The following is a 21,087-nucleotide window of genomic DNA, read 5'->3' as shown; positions in this document are numbered from 1 at the left end:
GTGCTATAGGAGAATGTTAAAAATCATATGGGTGGATAAAGTGACAAATGAAGAGGTATTGCGGCAAATAGATGAAGAAAGAAGCATTTGGAAAAATATAGTTAAAAGAAGAGACAGACTTATAGGCCACATACTGAGGCATCCTGGAATAGTCGCTTTAATATTGGAAGGACAGGTAGAAGGGAAAAATTGTGTAGGCAGGCCACGTTTGGAGTATGTAAAACAAATTGTTAGGGATGTAGGATGTAGAGGGTATACTGATATGAAACGACTAGCACTAGATAGGGAATCTTGGAGAGCTGCATCAAACCAGTCAAATGACTGAAGACAAAAAAAAAAAAAAATCATCTAATGTTAGGAGAAAACCAATTTGGTTTCAGGAAAAGTATAGGGACAAGGGAAGCATTTTTAGGCCTCAGATTAATAGTAGAAGGAAGATTACAGAAAAACAAACCAACAACTTGGCGTTTATAGACCTAGAAAAGGCATTCGATAACGTAGACTGGAATAAAATGTTCAGCATTTTAAAAAAATTAGGCTTCAAATACAGAGATAGAAGAACAATTGCTAACATGTACAGGAACCAAGAACATAAGAAGAACATAAGAAACCAAGAACAAGAATAAGAACCAAGAACATAAGAAAGAAGCCGTAATAAGAAAGGGAGTCCGACAAGGATGTTCCCTATCTCCGTTACTTTTTAATCTTTACATGGAACTAGGAGTTAATGATGTTAAAGAACAATTTAGATTCGGAGTAACAGTACAAGGTGAAAAGATAAAGATGCTACGATTTGCTGATGATATAGTAATTCTAGCCGAGAGTAAAAAGGATTCAGAAGAAACAATGAACGGCATAGATGAAGTCCTACGCAAGAACTATCGCATGAAAATAAACAAGAACAAAACAAAAGTAATGAAATGTAGTAGAAATAACAAAGATGGACCGCTGAATGTGAAAATAGGAGAAGAAAAGATTATGGAGGTAGAAGAATTTTGTTATTTGGGAAGTAGAATTACTAAAGAAGGACGAAGCAGGAGCAATATAAAATGCCGAATAGCACAAGCTAAACGAGCCTTCAGTAAGAAATATAATTTGTTTACATCAAAAATTAATTTAAATGTCAGGAAAAGATATTTGAAAATGTATGTTTGGAGTGTCGCTTTATATGGAAGTGAAACTTGGACGATCGGAGTATCTGAGAAGAAAAGATTAGAAGCTTTTGAAATGCGGTGCTATAGGAAAATGTTAAAAATCAGATGGGTGGATAAAGTGACAAATGAAGAGGTATTGCAGCAAATAGATGAAGAAAGAAGCATTTGGAAAAATATAGTTAAAAGAAGAGACAGACTTATAGGCCACATACTAAGGCAACCAGGAATAGTCGCTTTAATATTGGAAGGACAGGTAGAAGGGAAAAATTGTGTAGGCAGGCCACGTTTGGACTATGTAAAAAAAATTGTTAGGGATGTAGGATGTAGAGGGTATACTGAAATGAAACGACTAGCACTAGATAGGGAATCTTGGAGAGCTGCATCAAACCAGTCAAATGACTGAAGACAAAAAAAAACAAAAATCATCTAACTATTGCAGTTAACCGATTCTTCATGACTTTAGAACAATACTTAAATATTCAACCACATCTTAATTCGTTGGCCCAGTTATAAAAACTGTGTATCATCAGCAAAATTAATCAGCTGAGCCTTCAGAAATGAATAAAGCAGGTCATTAATATAAACAAGGAAGAGAAAGTTCCTAAAATTGATACCTGTGGTATTCCATAAATGTTAAACTTGCTTGAACAATTAATTGAACCAACAACTATTAATTGCATTCTAACTTCCAGACACGACTTCAACCATCCCTGCACTCCATAAGGTTTGAGTTCAGCAGTCAAAGTTGAGTCCAGAATCATTCTATTCTGATTTAGAAGAGAATGAGTCACACAATCAAAAGCCTTGGTTAGATCACAGAATTCACCTACGGTCCACCAAGACTTATCCAGTGTACCAACAATGCAAAATCAATTCATTGATAGCTTCAATGGTAAATTTTTACAAAATCCAAACCAGCTATCAGGCAGTAGTTTATTATCCTCAAATTGACCAATAATCCATAAAATTGCTGCTCTTTCAAAAATTTTATAAAATGAAGACAAATTTGATATGGGACAATAATTGCTCAATTCTAAAGAACCTTTCTTTTAAAATCTGGAACAGTTTTACTATATTTCAATTAATTTGGAAAAACACCTGTTTTACCAGATAAGATTAACACGGTCATCTCATGTTTTGGCAGATAATGACAGACAAGAAGTGATGCATGAACTGGTGTATTGTTATAATGTAACAAACTCTTATGGTTTTCCTACAGCTCAGGCCTCTTTCTGTAACAGAATCCCTCAAACACTATAAAACTTTCACATTGAAGTTTACAGTCTGACCATGTGGAATGAATTCATAATCGATCAAGCCTTTTTACTCAAAAAACTATCATCACTTTCATGATTGATCGACATACAAGGCTCTTTTCGTCCAGGTAATCCTTTCTTAATCCAATGTGACAACTGTATCTCAGTTTCCATATTGCAATAACAAACCCAAATCTCATCTCCTGTTTTCAAAAAGTTTTTCATCACCAAAGGAATGCTCAAAACAGTCTTGACTAATGTTGACATGACTCTTTCTGATCATCTGTCAGAAATGCAGCAGGGAATTTTGCAGAAATGAGATGCATGTTAAATTTTCTGGAAATATTGTATGAGTTTGAAATAAAATTTAATTTGAACACATTATTCTTCAAGAACATTCTTTTTTACTTTATTAAAAAGCTGACGAAAAGTTAGTACCCATGTTTACTCCAACTGTAGAAAATTAACAATGGCAGTGAGATGTGTCGAAAGGTGTAGCGCTTCTGAAAGTAGCCAAAACCCAGGGCCATCAAGTTTATTGGACATGTTCTGGTTGGGATGTTATTATAAAGTTGTGTAGACTATTAGAATCTCCTCCTTGGCTCTTCTAAAACTTACAAAGTCTGATACTGTATGATTTTTTTGTAAAAAGGCAGACCGGCAATAAAATTTTTCTTGAACTCTATCTAGTTTTAGGTAATTCTAATTTTCCAGAAAATAGTGATTAACAACCTTCCATGAATCATTCAAGGATTGCAATTATTAATGGTATTTGACATAGTAAATAATTATTGAATTGTAACCGTATTTATTAACTTCAATAAATACATTATATTGTGTGATGATAGCTGTTAAAGTGTTTAGATAAATTACAAATGTATACTTATAGATGAGATTGCATTTGGTTTGAATTAAAACACAACATGATTGTAATAACTGAACATGTTAAGGAATTGTTATATATAAATAAATTGACGTGACATGTTGCCGTAATGGGTGGAGAAAGCCAACTGAACAAATCGAATGAAGAGGAAGAACGCCCTAGTGGTTAGTAAGAAAACTAATGCTTTTAACTGCTGTCACCTTAACAAGATTATAAATTCTTATTCTAATTCTTAACAAAGGACACATTAAAATACAAAAATTTTCAAATAATTGCTGATTATTTTTAACTACAAAAGAAATTACTAAGTATTTTTAATGTGTATAAATATCTAACGTTTTAAGGGTAAATGTTAAATACGATAAAAAATCTCCACTATAAACACAAAACAAGTAATTAATGAAAAAAATGTACAATGATTACAAAACTAATACATTTAACACTCACCTATAATTAACAGCATAGTGTAAACTGAAGTCAACAGCAAGGCCAATTGCAATGCATATCGCAATTGATTCAAGCACATTAAGTTTCCAACCGATAAGCACAAGTATTGCAACAGTAACAAAGATTATTGATGATATATTAATAATCGTATATAAACTGATTAATACATTCAAAGTTACCAACATCAGCACTGTTAATGATACCATCATAGAAACAATAATTGCTGACACAGTATCTTTAGCGAGTGTTTTCTGTAAATCATAAAACGCTAGCTGGCTCACAAACCAACCATTCCGCATTCCAGAGGGTGCTTTTTGCATTTCTTCTTTGGTCCATGCTTCAACCTGAAATAATAGAAAAAAATCAACATTCAAAATTAAAAATTAAACAATTTATATTTCTTTGACAATTTATATAACATTAAAAATTGGTCTACATTTAACATTTTGTAAAAAAGTATATGGAAAAGCGAGGCTGACTTACTGTAACTGCTGGAGCTGAAATAATAAAATCATTTTTAAATTAATCATGTTGGAATTAATATTTCTGAATAGTGAGAATATCTGTGTCAATATAATAATAATGACTTCAGCAATGAATAATAGTAGTAAAGCTTCCTTTTTATAAAAAAAAATTAACCATAATAAATACAATAAAAAATAGATAATTTATGAAAGAAACTACTCTTTATTGAAAAGTTTTTTAAATGTTGTTTTTAAGTATGGTAGAATGCTTGAGGATGCCTGCTACAGAGGCAGACCTAAGGGAGTGCATCCCAACCCTGTACGGGAAGACATGCGCCTAGTGACATTCCGGTCGCCACACCACCACTCCATTTCTTGCCCTGTGGGGCTTTAATGGGAGACGTCTATCATCCTCTGACTTTTTACATTTCATAATAATAATAATAAGTAATAATAAGCCTGGCCTTGTTGGGATGCCACCGATGTAAATGCCTTGGTAGACATTTGCATCAGTGATTTAATAACTCAGCTCATTGTCTTTGCTGTAGGCCTCGTCCGGACATCTTGAATGTCCTACATCGTATCCCTCTGAACTAGCTAACCCAGCTTGCGGAAGTGTGAACCCTGTGCCTAGTTCTACTTATTATGAGCCAATTCCATGAATATCTAGTAATTCGAGGCAAAAGAACATAACATACCACCAAACATGTTGATCGCAACAACGAAAATTTAGTCCTAGTTCCCTTAGTGAACTCAACTTAGTTCAAATCCCAGACTCAGGTTAAATTATGGACTCCAGTCTGGTCCACCAGGGAGAGGCGGACAGACCTCCCTCAGGGAGTGCAGCTAAGAAAGGGTGTATATTGGTGAATGGAGGATATTGAAGCCCTGAAAGCTGCTAAGAAGTGCCTAAGGAAACACCTCTTAAGAGCCAGGAGAAGGCAAGGTGGCTCAACTGAGTCCTACGCAGAGAGGTACTGTATGGCAAAAAAGGGGCTTAAAGCTGCAATCAAAAAAGCAAAATAGCAAAGGCAGAGGCATGGCACAAGCTGCTTAATGAGCTGGAGTATAACCTGTGGGGGAGGGCCTACCAGATTGTTATGAAGAAGCTTGGTAGGTCCTTCCCTATGCTGTGTAGGGAACAGCGTTTTCCTGGGCAGTGTAAAATTAATTTGAGAAGTGCAAATTAAGAGACACTGACTGCTTGTCTGAGAGGTTTGACAAATAAAAGTTTTTAAAAGTGTTTTGGTGGCACTGTGGCTTAAGCCTCATATAGATAGTCTTGGCCATCCAATTTGGGATATTCCTCAATTCCTCTTACAGGGTGTAATTCTTCTTAACTTAAGAGTTAAAAAAAAACAACGATTGTTAATTTAAACAGAATAATTTATATATAATTCATTCATAATAATATTAATTATTATTAAAATATTAATAATGATATTATTAATTATATAATTTTACTCATTACAGTGGTTACAATGGAAATTTTGGAAAAAAATTGATTAAAGAATTACAGGCAATAGTTCATTGGGCTGCATTTTTCACTTGAGTGATTAGTAAAAATTTTTAAATTTAACATTATTTCTTTTTACTATTAATTTTATTCAAACTTAATTCAAATTGTAAAATGAGTCTTGCAATTCTGCATACTATTATGTACATTACCGTGTAGATTTTACAACAGGCAAACTAAGTGTAGAAGTTCTCCTTTAGTTAACTTACAGTTTGGCTGATTTTGCAACTTTTAAGCAGTATAATGACATAGCAACAATAAAGAAAATTAAAAAAAAATACCTGTCTAAAAAATGAATCCATGGCTACAAATGACGTCGAGTGCGGGAAATTACTATCATATTCAACAACAAGAGCTTTAATACGGGGATTTTTTGATCTTTCAAATTTTGGTCCTGCAACACCAGGTATAAATATTTCAGCTGGAGTATGATATAATGAATCAATAGCCTGTATAACACACTGGTTGAATACACGACGAGAAAATGGGAATTTAGCAGTTTCACAACACGGTGATCGACTTATATGATCGATCGGATCAGTACATTTACGATTCATCCAATCAACAAATGATTCAATAAAACAATTTGGTAACAATGGACCAGATGTTTTCTGATAAAATGGTTGTGCCCTGTTAACAAACAAAAACAGAAAAAAAAATTATTTAACTAATATTTATCATATTTATTCATAAAAAATTCATATGTTAGAAAAATATATACATAAGGAAATCACAAGAATTCTTTTCTTTAAATTAAATAATTTCTTATAAACCAAAAAATTTAATTTATTTCTTTAAAAGAAACTTACCTTTTTGTTCAGTAATTTGTTGTCTGTTAATGCATTAGGTTAATTACCCTATCGTCAACTGTGACAGTGAAGAAATTAAACCTTATCAGGGACCTGAATCCTAAGCACTCGGTTGATGTAATTGAGCTGATAACAATTTTTGTATATATATATATATTCTGTATGTGTGTGTGTGTGTGTGTGTGTGTGTGTGTGTGTGGGTATGTGTATGTGTATATATATATATATATATGGGTTGCTCACTCTTAAAATCAAACCAAACCAGCTCAAACTGCAGTTATTTTAGTGTCACTTTTTCTACTACTACTAGTGCCAATATTGGTTGGATATTTTACTATTTTTGTCTGCTATTGTCAGTTATAAACTATTCATGCCTCAGTGCAGAAAATGTTCATTCTTTACAGTGTTTCTAAAATGCCTTATTGAATTGAGGATAGGGTTACTTTACAGAGAGCTTATGTGTTTTGCATCCTTTCAAGAATCCTGTCAAATATCTGTGGAAAAATTCCTTAATGCCAGTATCCTGCAAAGAGTAGCATACATGATTTGGTAAAGATGGTGTACAATGGAGTTGGTTTCAAATACAAAATGATAAAAGTAATCACCTTCCATTGAGACTTCCGAGGCCAAACATGATATTCAAAGAAATTTTGACGGTCTGAAAAAAATATTTAAGTAAGTTATCGCAACAAAGTGGTGTAAAATACCAAAATGATTCTTCACAATTTAAATTTGGAACTGCAACATGTAATAACTGTGCAATTTAAGAGAATAAATTCTCTTGTGCAATTTAAGAATCAATTTAAGAGAATAAACTAACCAAAGTCTTAATCATTGCAACTGCTCCTCAAAAACATTGTTGATGGAGAGAGACCCAATGCTGTATTTCTTGTCAGACAAGGCAGAGCTCCATTTATGTGGGCATGTTAATTCACACAACACCAAGTGTGTCTGAAAAGCCTCACTGGATGTTTGAGAGTCTACTTCACAATGAGAAAATCGGTTTACTATGTGCTGTTTCTGGTAATTGTACAGTGGGAGCCAATATTTTTTTTCATCAGACTATCAGTACAAAAATCTACAGTTTAATTTTAGAATTCTATACTCAGTTAACAGACCATGAAGAAAGAATACAGTTCTTCCAACAAGAAACAACAAGTTCTTCCAACATCAAAATGACTCACTGGCACACATTAATGTGGGTTTTTCCTTCAGGACTACTTAAAAGATAAGTCTGTGAATCAAATCCCCGTACTCTCTATGAACTGAAAGTGAAAATTCAACAACAAATCAACAGCACTGACAATAATGTTTTGCATTAGATGACACAGTATGATCACTTGAGCTCAAAAGGTGCAGGGCATTCACTTTGAATATCTTTTGTAAAAATATGGTAAATATAAACCTTTGCTAATGTAAATATAAAATTTAATTTAAGTTTTTATTTTTTAATTTCATTCATAAAATGTTACAAGACAAATATGTTTAGTCTGTAGCGGTTCACTTTTAAGTTGTTTATCCTGTATAAATAAAAAAAACCAAATTCATGTTTAACATTTTCTATTTAATTTGAAATAAGGTATTTCTCCATAGAGCTTTAAAACTATCAAAATAAATTCATTGTTTACAAATTACCTGAAAAGTATACAGACAGTATCATTATTGTTTGTAATGTAAAACAACAGATAAGTGCACAACAGAATAAAGTTTAATTTAAATTAGTTTCATATCAGAAAGTCAATACTGAATTAAACCACACTGGTTTTTTCTTAAAAATAGTTCCTCAATGGATGCTTCTCTGAAGAAACTGGTATTAGATCAGTCAGTATTTTATTAGCTTGGACACTATTGGGAAATTTCTTTCTAGGGTGTTTCACTAAAACCCACACCCACCGGGTTGTTCTAGTGGTGAACGCGTCTTCCCTAATCAGCTGATTTGGAAGTCGAGAGTTCCAGCATTCATGTCCTAGGAAAATCAATTATTTTTACATGAATTTAAATATTAGATCATAGATACTGGTGGTCTTTGGTGGTTGGGTTTCAATTAACCACACATCTCAGGAATGGTTGAACTGAGACTGTACAAGACAACACTTCATTTAGACTCATACATATCATCTTCATTCATCCTGTGAAGTATTATCTGAACAATAATTACTGGAGGATAAACAGGAAAAAGAAAGGGTGTTTCACCAGGTCAATAATGAAATTCTGTGTTTCATGTTGCATTATGGAATAGAAAAATGGATATATCATGGAGATTATTTATTAAATGTTTTAAAAGTGAAACAAAGTATTACAATTTTTAAGTGACTAGTTTGATTTCAGTAGTAGCATTGAATGTCTATCGCAGTGTAGAATGTTATTTGGCTCAGGGATAAGGAATGAAAGTGGGAACAGATTAGCTGAATTTTGCCAAGAGAAAAAATTATTTATAACCAACAACACATTGTTCAAAAACCATAATTAAAAGAGCAGAGGAAGAAGTATATATTATGAGGGAATAGAGCCAAGAAAACACGGATAATAACAGAAATGCTAAAGAAAATGGAAGAAAGAAAGAGGTATAAGAATAAGAGGAGAAAATGAAAGAGTGATGTATCGCAAATTAAACAATGATTTAAGGAATAATGCAATGACATTAAGGATCTAGAGAAGAACCCTGATTTGATGTTCAGGAAAGTGAAGAGCATTAGAAGGGGTAAATGGAAAGCGAATGATAAACTGAGAGAAATTAGGGATAGGATGGTAAAATGGGAGTGCTACATGAGGAGAAATGAGTTAGAGAAAGATGGAAAGAATACGTCAAGGACCTGTACATGACAAGAGAGAAACCTGAGGAACTAAACATAGAAAAGGAAAGGGATATAGCTGAATAGGATAATGGAACATCAATATTAAAATGTGAAGTACAGAAAGCAATTAAAGAAATGAAGAATACAAAATCAACTACAGTAGATGTACGTCCCATTGAATTTAACATATATGGTTAAAGGAGGAAAAGTAGAAGAAACAGTTGAACTGTCTAACAAGATATACAGTATGTGAGAATCGCCTGAAAACTGTGAAAACCTTAGTGATTTCAATTCCAAAGAAAACTGGTACAAGAAAATGTGCAGAACACAGAACAATAAGTTTAATAGTCTACATCACTAAAAGACAATAATGAAACAGTATACTTTTTAGGTCATTTTTAAACAATGAACAAATTTAGATAGTTTTAAAGCACTATAGAAAAATACATGATACTCTCACAGTGAATATTAAGCAAACAGTCCAAATTACAAGGAACTGTACACATCAAGTTCGAATCTGTAAATTACTCATGTTTGTACAATTCATACATGCATGTCCATAACCGTCGCTATCAATGAAGCTGAATAGTTTTAACTAGCTTTCACTGGGGAGAGGTTGGAGGGTCATGAAATAATCATTATATATTCTTTTAGCTTTCTGGGGATTGTGGAGCTAAAAAGGTTGAGAGTCACTGCTCTAAATCTATGAAACACAGACTCATTCCTTCTCTTTTTTAAATATCTCTCTCAAACTATCCTTACTAGCCCAATGGCATCTCTGGCTCCATTCCCTTTCCTGAAGCCAAACTGTTCCTCCAATCCATTCTCTTCTGTTATTCTTAACAACCTCTGGTGTAGTTTTCTTAACAAAGATTCTTCTATTTGTAAATCAAGTCGTATTAATAAAAGTATAATTGAAGCATCTTATTTCGTAGCATTAAGAGTACCTAAGATATCCAAACCTTATACAGCCAGAGAAAATTTCATATTGCCTGCTGCAATTGATATGGTCAGTGTTTTAATAGTGTGGAAGCAAAAAAAATTGAAAAAAATTCCACTTTTTAATGACACAATATCAAGGCAAATTGATGACATGGTAGCAGATGTTTGCAATCAGATTATTCAGCAAGTGAGTTAAAGTGATTTTTTTTTATACAATCAGATGAGTCAACAGATATAGCAAACATTTCTCAGTTCCTATGCTTTATGAGATAGGGACAGATCAATCAAACAAAATATGTTGTTTTGCAAATCAATACCTGGTCATGCTACAGGACAATGTTTTTTTTTTTTTAATATTTTTTATGAAGCTACTAAAAACTATAATTTAGGTTGCACAGAATGCACTGCAGTTTGTAGTGATGGTGCAAAGGCAATAACAGGAAAGAACAGTGGATTTCTGAAAAAATTAAAAGGTCGTCTTACATCAAGGGTGGAATGGACACACTGCTTCCTTCACAGACATGCTCTTGCCTCAAAAAATAAGCCGGAAAATCAAAAACAACTTCTTTGTAAATCTGTAAAAATTTCTAATTTCATTAAAAATCATCCATTTAGCTGATTTATTTTGCATTTAAATGACTTGAATGTGAATTTACAAGGACGTGATAAAAACATTTTATTAATGATACAAAGTTCATGCTTTCATTAACAAGCATGATATCTGGATTATTCACCTTCAAAGCAAAAATTTTCATATGTTTCCTTCCACTCACTTCTGATTATATTGAGAATAATTTGGATGAAGAAGACACTATTAATCACCACAGTTTGTACAGCATAAAGATGCATTTGTGTGAGCAAGAAATTTAGTTGGCGGAGTATTTCCCAGAAAATAAAAATTATTTCTCAAAGAGATGGGTGCTGAATCTATTTGGTGAAAATGTTGTTTTAGCTGCTAAGTTACCAGTTAAGATTCACAACCAGCTCATCAAAATGTCTGCCAATAAAATATTACAATTCATATCTGAAGATTTAGGTTCGTTTTTGCTTGGTCATCAAAGTTAATATGGAAATTTATCACAAAAGCATTGAAAACATTAGTCCCTTTTGCCATGTCTTACTTCTGTGAAAAGGGGTTTTTAATTATGGTTATGCTAAAAACTAAATATAGAAATTGTCTTCTATCATTTGACAACTTGTTTTTGTTTCTAATACAGATCCACAAATGGAAATACTTTTAAACGAAAAACAAATGCAACCATCTAATTTATTTTCTTTACATGTACTACTTATAAATGTAAGTAATATGTTAATAATAAATGTTTTTTTTCATAAAACAATTTCATTATTGTTTATATGTAAAGCTGCAGGCTAATTTCATGATCCCCCTTTCATATCACCATGACCCCCAGGTTGAGAAACACTGATTTAGAGAAAACATTTGATAGAGTCAAATGGGCGTAAGTGATGGAGATTCTAAAAAGAAAATAGTTGACTGGAAGACAGAAGGAATGAAAGTAAATATAAGACTACATATATAAAAGTAAATATATATGACTGAGTGGATGGGTCTAAGTTGAGGTGTCAGGCAAGGATGCTGCCTTTCACTGATACTGTTTATCAACACTTACATTCAAGATATGATCAAGGAATAATTATAGGAGGATGAAAAATAAAATACATAAAGTTCGCTGATGATATGGTAATTCTAGAAGATGGTGCACATATACTTCAAAGACTGTTAACAGCTCTGGAGGAAGGACTGTTAACTGAAAGAGAATGGAATGAAAATAAATACATGGAAAACTTAAGTAATGAAAGCAAACAACACAGTAAGGATGAGTGAAGAAGAATAGGAAAATTAAAAAATTATAGATATTTGGGTTCTTCGGTGATACGAGGACTGGAAGAGCGCAATGTAAGTAAAATAAAAATAAAAGGATAGTCAATGGGAAAGGAAGCTTTCAGTTAGATGAGGAAATTAATATGTACTAAAAGTCTGGTCTTAAGAGATGAGGAAAAAGTTAGGCAAATACTGTAGAACCTTGAGAACTGTATTACCTTGATGGTTGCACTCAATGTGTGTGACCAAAAATTTATCTTGTTTCAGAATTATTGGCTCTGTGAATAGTTGAACACAACACACATGCCTCTTAGGTGTTTGAACTTTTCTATGTATTGCACAAGATTTAAAATGAATCTGGCTTGCAGTCAGTCACTTGCATGTGTTTGGAATCCTAGAACACTGTTAAGAGATTAAGAGATTTGTTTTTGCTCAGGTATGTATTTTGAATTTTTTGATTGCGGCAAAATATTACTTTCAGTATTCCATGTTCTGCCATTTTTCTTTTGGGTTATAAAAATGCACCTGAGTTTCATCTCCTGTCACAATATTGAAAAGGTTGTTGTCATTTCCCTCATCACAGAATGATTCAGAAACTATTCACAACATTCCTTCCATTGTTGTATGTTCTGTTCTTTTCTGCAAGATTGTATGGCAACCATTGAACAGATTTAATGGCAATCCAATTGTGCAATAATATGTTCTACTAGTCCTTTTGAGTTATGTCAAGCAATCAATGGTCATTTTGAAGAACTAATTTAACCAACTACTTTCAGTATTTCTCATCAGTCACAGAAATCAGTTGACCACTGCAAGGTTCATTCTCAATATTCACTTTACCGGCTTTTGGTGCATAAAATTTTATTACCCACTGACTCACAATAATTCATAGACGACTTCATCGTTATACATGCCTTTAAACAATGATGAATGTTTCTAGCATTCATATTTTCTGCTGTTAAAAATTCAATTGCTGCACATTGTTTTAGACACTTTAACAAAGCAGAAATGCTTGACTCCATAACAATGGCAAATGACAGAAAATGAGAGGATGTAGGTAATGAGTTTTGGAATATTATTAGCAAGGGGAATAAAACTACAAAATGGCAGCACCTGTCACTTTGTGCGACATTTTGTTCTGTTATGTTTCAATGTGCATTACATTTTAGTCATCCCTCAAACTAATTGTATTAAGATATAGTAGAAAATACCAAAGATAATTAAATTTTTTTTTTCTTGTTACTATATTGTTATAATTACTAATATTTTGATTTTTGTTGTTGTTGTTGTTATTGTTGTAATAATCATTTGATAATGACCTGTAATGGCTGGCTGTAAAATTTATTCTAGAATTATCAAAAATAAAATTTGTTAATCTAGTTAAGGAATAGTTTATCTGATTTTAATTAGTCTTGTATTTCTATTTACTATAATTATTCACTTCTGATTTGTATTTTAATTCATCGTCTTGGATGCTGAATGTCTACATATAGTTAATGTAAGAAGCAACTCATCTGGATGAGTTACCTTGGCACGTATTAAATAAATAAGTAGGTCTCACTACACTTTTATCAGGGCTGGATGGACATTCAAAATTTAAAGATTTCTGTGCCCAAGATGAAGTCTATGCTTCTCAACGGTGCAGACAAATTATTGTACAGTTGAAACCCCCACATTAAGTATAAAGCCGAGTAAAGTAATCAGCCGAGTGAGAGTTCATAAGTACCTAGGTGTTTTGTTTGATGAGAAGTTGCTCTTTAGCAACCACATTAGGCAAGTAGCGGTGGATGCCGTTTTACTGATGCACAAACTTAGGAAGATTGCTCGGAAGGACTATGGGTTGTCTGGCCCAAACAAACGTACATGGTATACCGAGGCGTCTTCGAAAGCATGACCTCTTACATGGCGCCCATTTGGGCACGCATAGGTTGGATATGAATAGAGTACTTGTTCAAAATTTAAGGAGTGCCCAGCGCACAGCCTTAATTGTATGCACTGGTGTTTTTAAAACAACCTCCTATGAGGTTACCACCATATTGGGAAAGGCTCTCCCAATCGATTAGGTGGTGAAAGTTCAGGCGGCCATGTGGAAGTCGCAAAGAGGCAAGGAGGGCGAGGTATTTGGGATGCAGTTTCGAGCCAGGCCTTTACTGGAATGGAACAGTGATTGCAATGCACTGTTTCTAAATTTTGAATAGTTGCCCATCTCCTGCATGAGTCATGCGTCTGTGGGGAGGTCCAGTCAAACGAACATATGATGTTCGACTGCCTGGTTCTCAGGGAGGCCAGAACTCAGGCCATGGAACTTAGAGGTCAAGGGGAAAATTGGCCGCTCATAAGTGGCGAGTCAATGTGGCAAGAGCCACTCGACCATCAGACTGTGTGGGCATTCCTTGATGCTGTTATTTTGTTCAACCGGTATCAGTAATTATTTAAGGGAAAAGACTCCTACTGCACTGCTGTAGGAAGCTACCCGAGAGTTATGGCTGACCACTAGCCAATTAAGACTCCATGCACTTTAATACCGGTGGACAGATACTTGCTGGCATCCAGTGGTGACCTAGGCGTGGCAGCAAATTGCTGTCTTGACGATGTAAATTTAAAATTTATTGAGTGTCATATATGTTTTAGTAGTTGACAGGGTGCGCCTACCCATTTTACTAATATATGATGACAAGTGAGTGGTGGGACAAGAAGCAAATGATGCATGGCACCACACTTAATTCGCTCACAAATTAGGTTAGCTCTAGAAGCTAGTTAGGACACTGGTCGCTAAACTCGTTCAAGGCTCAGTAGCTATTTGTGGCACAGACATTCAGTCTTATGCTCTAGGGCGACCGAATTGGGTGGTGGCGGGAGAAATGGCAAGCAAACCAATATACTTTTATCATCCTATCAAAATTATATTATATAATTACAATTTTTTTTGTTTGAACTTCACTCTTCATAGATTTTTCTTGATCTAAATAGGAGGAGAGATTCAGGTAGGATTTCTACAAATAGGATCCTTTCTACAGATCAACCTATAACATAATTAAATCACACATTATGGAAAAAAAAAAATTATTTCTAACCTGAGACGATGACAAAACTGTAGAAGCCACAACTGTGAATCAGGCTTAGCAATATCAAATTGTTTATCAAATTGCAATCTTCCACGGGAAGCTGGATCCATATAATCACCAGTATCAAGAGGTAAAATACCCCAAACAAATCTTAAAGGTAATTTAAAGTTAGGATTATCCCAATCATCATTTCCAGCCTGTAAAAAAAAAAATTAAAAAATTGAATCAAATTATAGTACTTTATTTATGATTTTATATCTTATAATGGAATGCAGTACTTGATGGTAGCAAAGTATGAAAAATAAAAATAAAGAAATAAAATAAGATAAGAATGTCTTTGAGGTAAAGTGTATATGAAGATATTAAAAACCAGGTGGGTTAATTAATTATGAAATAGAGAGGTTCTAACTACTAATCATTGAATAAAGTAAAATGATTCTTATAAAGTTTCATCTTAAATTAATGAAGCTCAAAGATGTTGAAAAAGTGACTTAATTTTAGCCATTTGTCTTTTTGTTTCATTTCTTTATAAGGCACAATAGCTGATTTCATTTATTTTTTTTAACACAATAATAAACATAATATCTGCATAGAGTGCAAAAAATTAATTGTTTAAAAGCTCATTATTTAAAAAAAAATCCTTTCAGTATTTTTTACTTACTTCTGCCATAGATTTTTCACTAAATATGCTTTTTTCAGTTTCTAGGGTGCTAAGTTTGATAAAATCTTTCTTAATCATTTCCATATCAGTTATAACATGATAATATCATTTTACCTTGGGTTTTAGTAAAACCTCATGAAGAATTTTTCAAGGAATATCAAGAATTTGTTAAATAATTTATACAGACCCATGATGAAAATTTTTTGTTTAATTTTGTTTTTCTTACGTATTTTTTTGATTCTCAGTTTAAAAAGTAATGCTAAAAATGTCATGCTGCAAACAACTCTTGCACTAAGTTGTATGATGTATATGTTATATATAGTGTATACAAAGAGATACACATTTCCATTATAGTTTAGTCACTGCAAGAATTAAATATTATTTGTAAAATTTATCAATATCTATCACTGTGGTCCTTCTTTTTACTTCCTTGTTCTAAGCAAAGAAAGTATTGTGATCACAAAAAACTTCAGTTTTCAGATTTCAGTGGAACTATCCATTTTGACCATCTCTGAATCCATTTTGAGCAGTTTTGGAATGATATCTGTACATCCGTATGTATCACTTACATACATACAAGAATTTTTTTGATTGCGGTAATCATTTGATTCACTTTAACAAAGCAGAAATACTCAATTCCATAATAATGGCAACAGAGAGAAAATACGAGGGTATGGGTAATGAGTTTTGGAATATTAATAATTGGGGAATGAAACTCAAAAACAAACTAAAGGAATTCAAAAACAATTAGTCACAGGATGTAGAAATTCTGGATTTAGGAGTAATGTAACATCTAGTTGTGCACCTCCCCTTTTGATTGCAATTGACTGAACCAAAAGTGTCCAAAAAAGCTCAAAATCCAAAAATGTGAATTTTGGATTTTTTTTAACTGTAGTAATCAGCCCTAATTGAGAGCTTTTATATACTACGTGATATATGTACGAGATATATCATACATGGCACTTATTTTTATTGGTTACAGTGTTATAGCCAAATAAAATTTTAATTAATAAAATATTTGGATCTTACAAAGGGAAGGCACATCGATTCAAATTCGACTTCATCTCTTTTTTTTTTAATTTAAATATATTGATTTATTAATAATTATTAACCTCTGATTGTAAAAAAAATTATAATAAATAATGATTCAATAATAACAATAAAAAAATGAAAACAATATCAGACGTTATTAATGAAATAAAATTTTATGTACTTCTCATTTTAAAAAAATGTGTACATGTAATTTAATAGGCATACAAGGAAGTCTTGTAGTGTCCACATCAGATTTTTATATCCTGTATTTTACTTCCTTGTACGAAGTAAAGGAAGTATTGTGATTGGAAAAAATTTCAGTTTACAGATTTCAACTGAAACATCCATTTTGACCATTCCTGAATCCATTTTGACTAGTTTTGGTGTGATGTCTGTACATATGTATGTATGTATCTCGAATAATTCAAAAATCATTACCCATAGGATATAGAAATTTTGGATTTAGGACTGTGTAACAACTAGTTGTGCACTTCCCCTTTTGGTCAACTGAGTGAACTAAAAGTATCCAATAAAGCTCAAAATCCCCCAAAAATTTGGATTTTGGACTTTTTCTTAACTGCCGTAATAAGTCCTCATTGAGAACTTTTCAATGATATATCGTAAGTGATATTTATTTTCATTGGTTCCAGAGTTATAACCAACAGTTATAATAACCAATAGTGGTTCATAGTTTATGACGGGGTCGTGCATCTTCCACTGCCCGCCAATATGGAGGTTATAGCCTATGCTGACGACCTCTCCGTCCTGGTTAGTGGCAGAACTGAGGGGGAACTGAAGCGAAGGAAATCCAAATGTTGCAGACAGTCCATGAACGGTTAGAGAATCACGGCATGGAATTATCTATAAGTAAATGTGAATTTATCTTATTCACCGGATGACAGGTGATCAGAGATTTTGACCTGCAAGTGGGAGATCAGTCACTACAGAGGAAGCCATGTATATAATATTTGGGAGTACAGTTGGACAAGGGTCTGTTTTTTCACCAACATGTCTTGGATAGATGTGATAGAGCAGGTAAAACGGTCCGGGCACTAAATGCTCTCCTAGCAGGACATCCCAACCCTATACGGGAAGACACCCGCCTAGTAACGTTCCAGTCGCCATACCCCCCCCCCCCCCATTCGTTGCCCTGTTGGGCTTTAACAGGAGTCATCTATTGCCCTCTAACTTTTTACATCTCATAGTAATAAGCCTGGCCTCGTTGGGATGCCACCGATGTAAATGCCTTAGTAGACATTTGCATCGGTGATTTAATAACTCGGCTTATTACCTTCACTGTAGCCTTGTTCGGACATCTTGAATGTCCTACATTATATCCCTCTGAACTAGCTAACTGAGCTCGCAGAAGCACGGACCCCACGCCTAGTTCTACTTATTATGAATCAATTTCGTGAATGTCCTGTAATTTGAGGCAAAATAACACAACATACCACCAAACATGTTGATCGCAACAACGAAAATTTAGTCCTAGTTCCCTTAGTGAACTCAACTTAGTTCAAATCCCAGACTCAGGTTAAATTATGGACTCCAGTCTGGTCCTCTAGGGAGAGGCGGACAGACCTCCCTCAGGGAGTGCAGCTAAGAAAGGGTGTATATTGGTGAATGGAGGATATTGAAGCTCTGAAAGCTGCTAAGAACTGCCTTAGTAAACTCAACTTCTTCTAACAGGACATCTCAATTCCCCCACGAGGGGAGAAGATCCCGCCTCGTCCGGTCACTACACCACCCCCTCCATTCTAGCAGGACATCTCGATTCCCCCCGAGGGGAGAAGATTCCACCTCATAGCGTGTCCGGTCGCTACACCACCCCTTCCGTTCCTAGCCAGTAGTGATTCTAGCAGGACAGAGGGCACCTAGAGTTTCAAAGAGGAGGCTCATCACATCAGCGGTGGCCTCTTCCTTTCTTTACACGGTACCAGTGTGGATGGCAGCCACTGATGCGAGTCGCAACTGCATGCGCCTAAGTTCAGTGTGATTTTTGGGTACCGTTCCACCCCATACAAGGCGGCCTGTGTCGTGTTCTCTGTACTCCTGATAGAACCCTCCGATGCATGTACTGCGACAGAGTAGATGACGCTGATCTTTGTATGCAGCAAATAGTGAGCTCAGCGGGCCAGAGCAGGTATTCACTAGCTTAGACTGGAGGGTCCTCACCTTTATTCTGGCTTCTGAGGCTAACCGGTGTAAGTTTGAGGTCTTCGTGGTTGACGTCCTGACTACCAAGGAGGCTGAAGGGAGACAACGGGTATATTAGCATAGGGAAGGATGGACAGCCCCACAGGCGAGGGGTCACACACCTAGGTATGTGGCTTCCAATGATCGGGTGGGGACTCCAAGGGCTTATAGGATGGGAATAACTTAAGACCGAGTCCTGGTCACGGGGGTGGTGGAGCTGGGAACAGCATAGATGAACCTGGTCTCTTCTTACTGCAGTTTGAGGCAGGTAATGTCTATGAATCCTGGTCTCTGGCGGGCGGCCCAGGAACTACATAGTTGGGCCTGGTTACCGTCCATTGGGAATTAGAGGCAGTCACTTAAAAGATCCAACCGAGAGGGCTGACCTGCTGTGCTGGAAATACTTCCGGTGGGTGGGGATACTCTCTTGGTGAGTATAAGGATACTTTCTTGGGCTGAGTTCTACTTAGCTGTAAATCCGGCCTGGGAGAGTAGGGTTTAAACAAAAAAAAAGAGTTATAACCCAATAAAATTTTAATTAATCAAATATTTGGATCGTACAAGGGAAGGCACATTGATTCGAATCAGACTTCATCTCCTTTTCATTTTTAACTTTTTTTTTTTAATTTAAATATATTGATTTATTAATAATTATTAACCCGTGATTGTAAAAAATGCTTACAATAAATTTTTATTAAATAACAATAAAAAAAAATGAAAAATATTCATAAGTTATTATGAATAATAAAATATGAAGTACTTTTAAAAAATATGTATATGTAATTTAATAGGCATTATTACAAATGTGTAAGTGTATTAGAGTTGGTAAACCTTTTATTATTTAATATTAATTGAAAATTATAATTTAGAATCATATTATTTCTGGATTTTCTAGTTTAATTTCTGTTTAATTTTATTTAATTATTCTCAAATTTCTGTTAATTTTATCTACATTAAAGACCCTCACAAGAACATCACACTGAGGCATACATGCCTGTTCTTTAATAAATTGCAAAAAAAATAAAAAATTCTTATCTTTTAGTTCATTATTCCTCTGAAATTGTTGGGACAATATTCTCACTAAGCAGGAGTTGATCATCATTTCACTTATTTGTTTTTTGTTGCCAATCATTTAATATCTCTTTGGTTTGATATAATTCTTCTGATCTTAATTTGTATACATGTTCTCTATTTTTCAAATTTCCTCTCTCTTTATATTCATCATCCTCTCTTAATTCTTCCATTTTGTATTTATCATCTTCTCTCAATCTGTTTATTCTTCCCTGGTTCTTAACATTTTCTTCCCCTTCATATTCATCTTGTCATTTTTTTTAGATATATTTCTTCATGTCACCTTTCTTTTTCCTGTAAGATTGTTTCTTTTTCACTTTTGATTATTCACCAAATAATCCAATAATAAAAACTGAATATTTTACACCATAATATCGAAATTAACATTTGTAACCGGTATACAGGAGTTCATTAAACGGAACATTTTTATTATTATTATTATTAACTTTTATTTATATGACACACCAGAAATCTAAAACTTTGTTAATCAGCAACTCACGAAGATACGAATAATACTGATCTACTAATACGAGTAATAAAGAGGCATTTACTCTATCCTAAAAATTTTATGTAAGATTGTTGAATTAATAACTGTATAACTATTTGATGTTAATAAAAACTAATATTTCAGCAATTGCGTAACTGTATACTTTATTAAAGAATTGGAGGATCCTACCTCACTTTCAAATGAAATAAGTTTAAATGAAGCGCAGCAAAAAATGTGTGCATGTAATTTAATAGGCGTACAAGCAAGTCATGTAGTGTCCACATCAGATTTTTTTTATAATCCCTCAAAATTAATAACTTTCTTAAAAATTCCATCATTTAGATCTTTGCTATACAGTGTTAACAGTGAGGTCTTGCAATGAGTTAGTCTTTATATTTGAACTAAATAGTTTTGTAAGTGACAAAATCTACAAGACTGACAATAATGATTTCTTTTTTCATATTCT

General features: G+C 33.8%; 1 protein-coding gene across 1 annotated transcript in view; it reads right to left on the bottom strand.

Moving 5' to 3' along the window:
- The window catches only part of disp (RND transporter family member dispatched), a 127,312-nt gene that overhangs the window by 17,448 nt on the left and 88,777 nt on the right, over window positions 1-21,087 (bottom strand). The window contains exons 13-15 of the mRNA XM_075371606.1: window positions 15,184-15,371; window positions 6,002-6,350; window positions 3,741-4,084 (exon numbers count right to left, since the gene is read on the bottom strand). Of these exons, the coding sequence (XP_075227721.1) occupies window positions 3,741-4,084; window positions 6,002-6,350; window positions 15,184-15,371 (881 nt within the window). The remainder of the gene's footprint in view (window positions 1-3,740; window positions 4,085-6,001; window positions 6,351-15,183; window positions 15,372-21,087) is intronic.

The sequence above is a fragment of the Lycorma delicatula genome, chromosome 7 (genome assembly GCF_047948215.1).
Source record: "Lycorma delicatula isolate Av1 chromosome 7, ASM4794821v1, whole genome shotgun sequence".
Lineage (NCBI taxonomy): Eukaryota > Metazoa > Arthropoda > Insecta > Hemiptera > Fulgoridae > Lycorma > Lycorma delicatula.
Note: the sequence above shows the minus strand (reverse complement) of the source record. Positions and strands in the feature narration are given on the sequence as shown.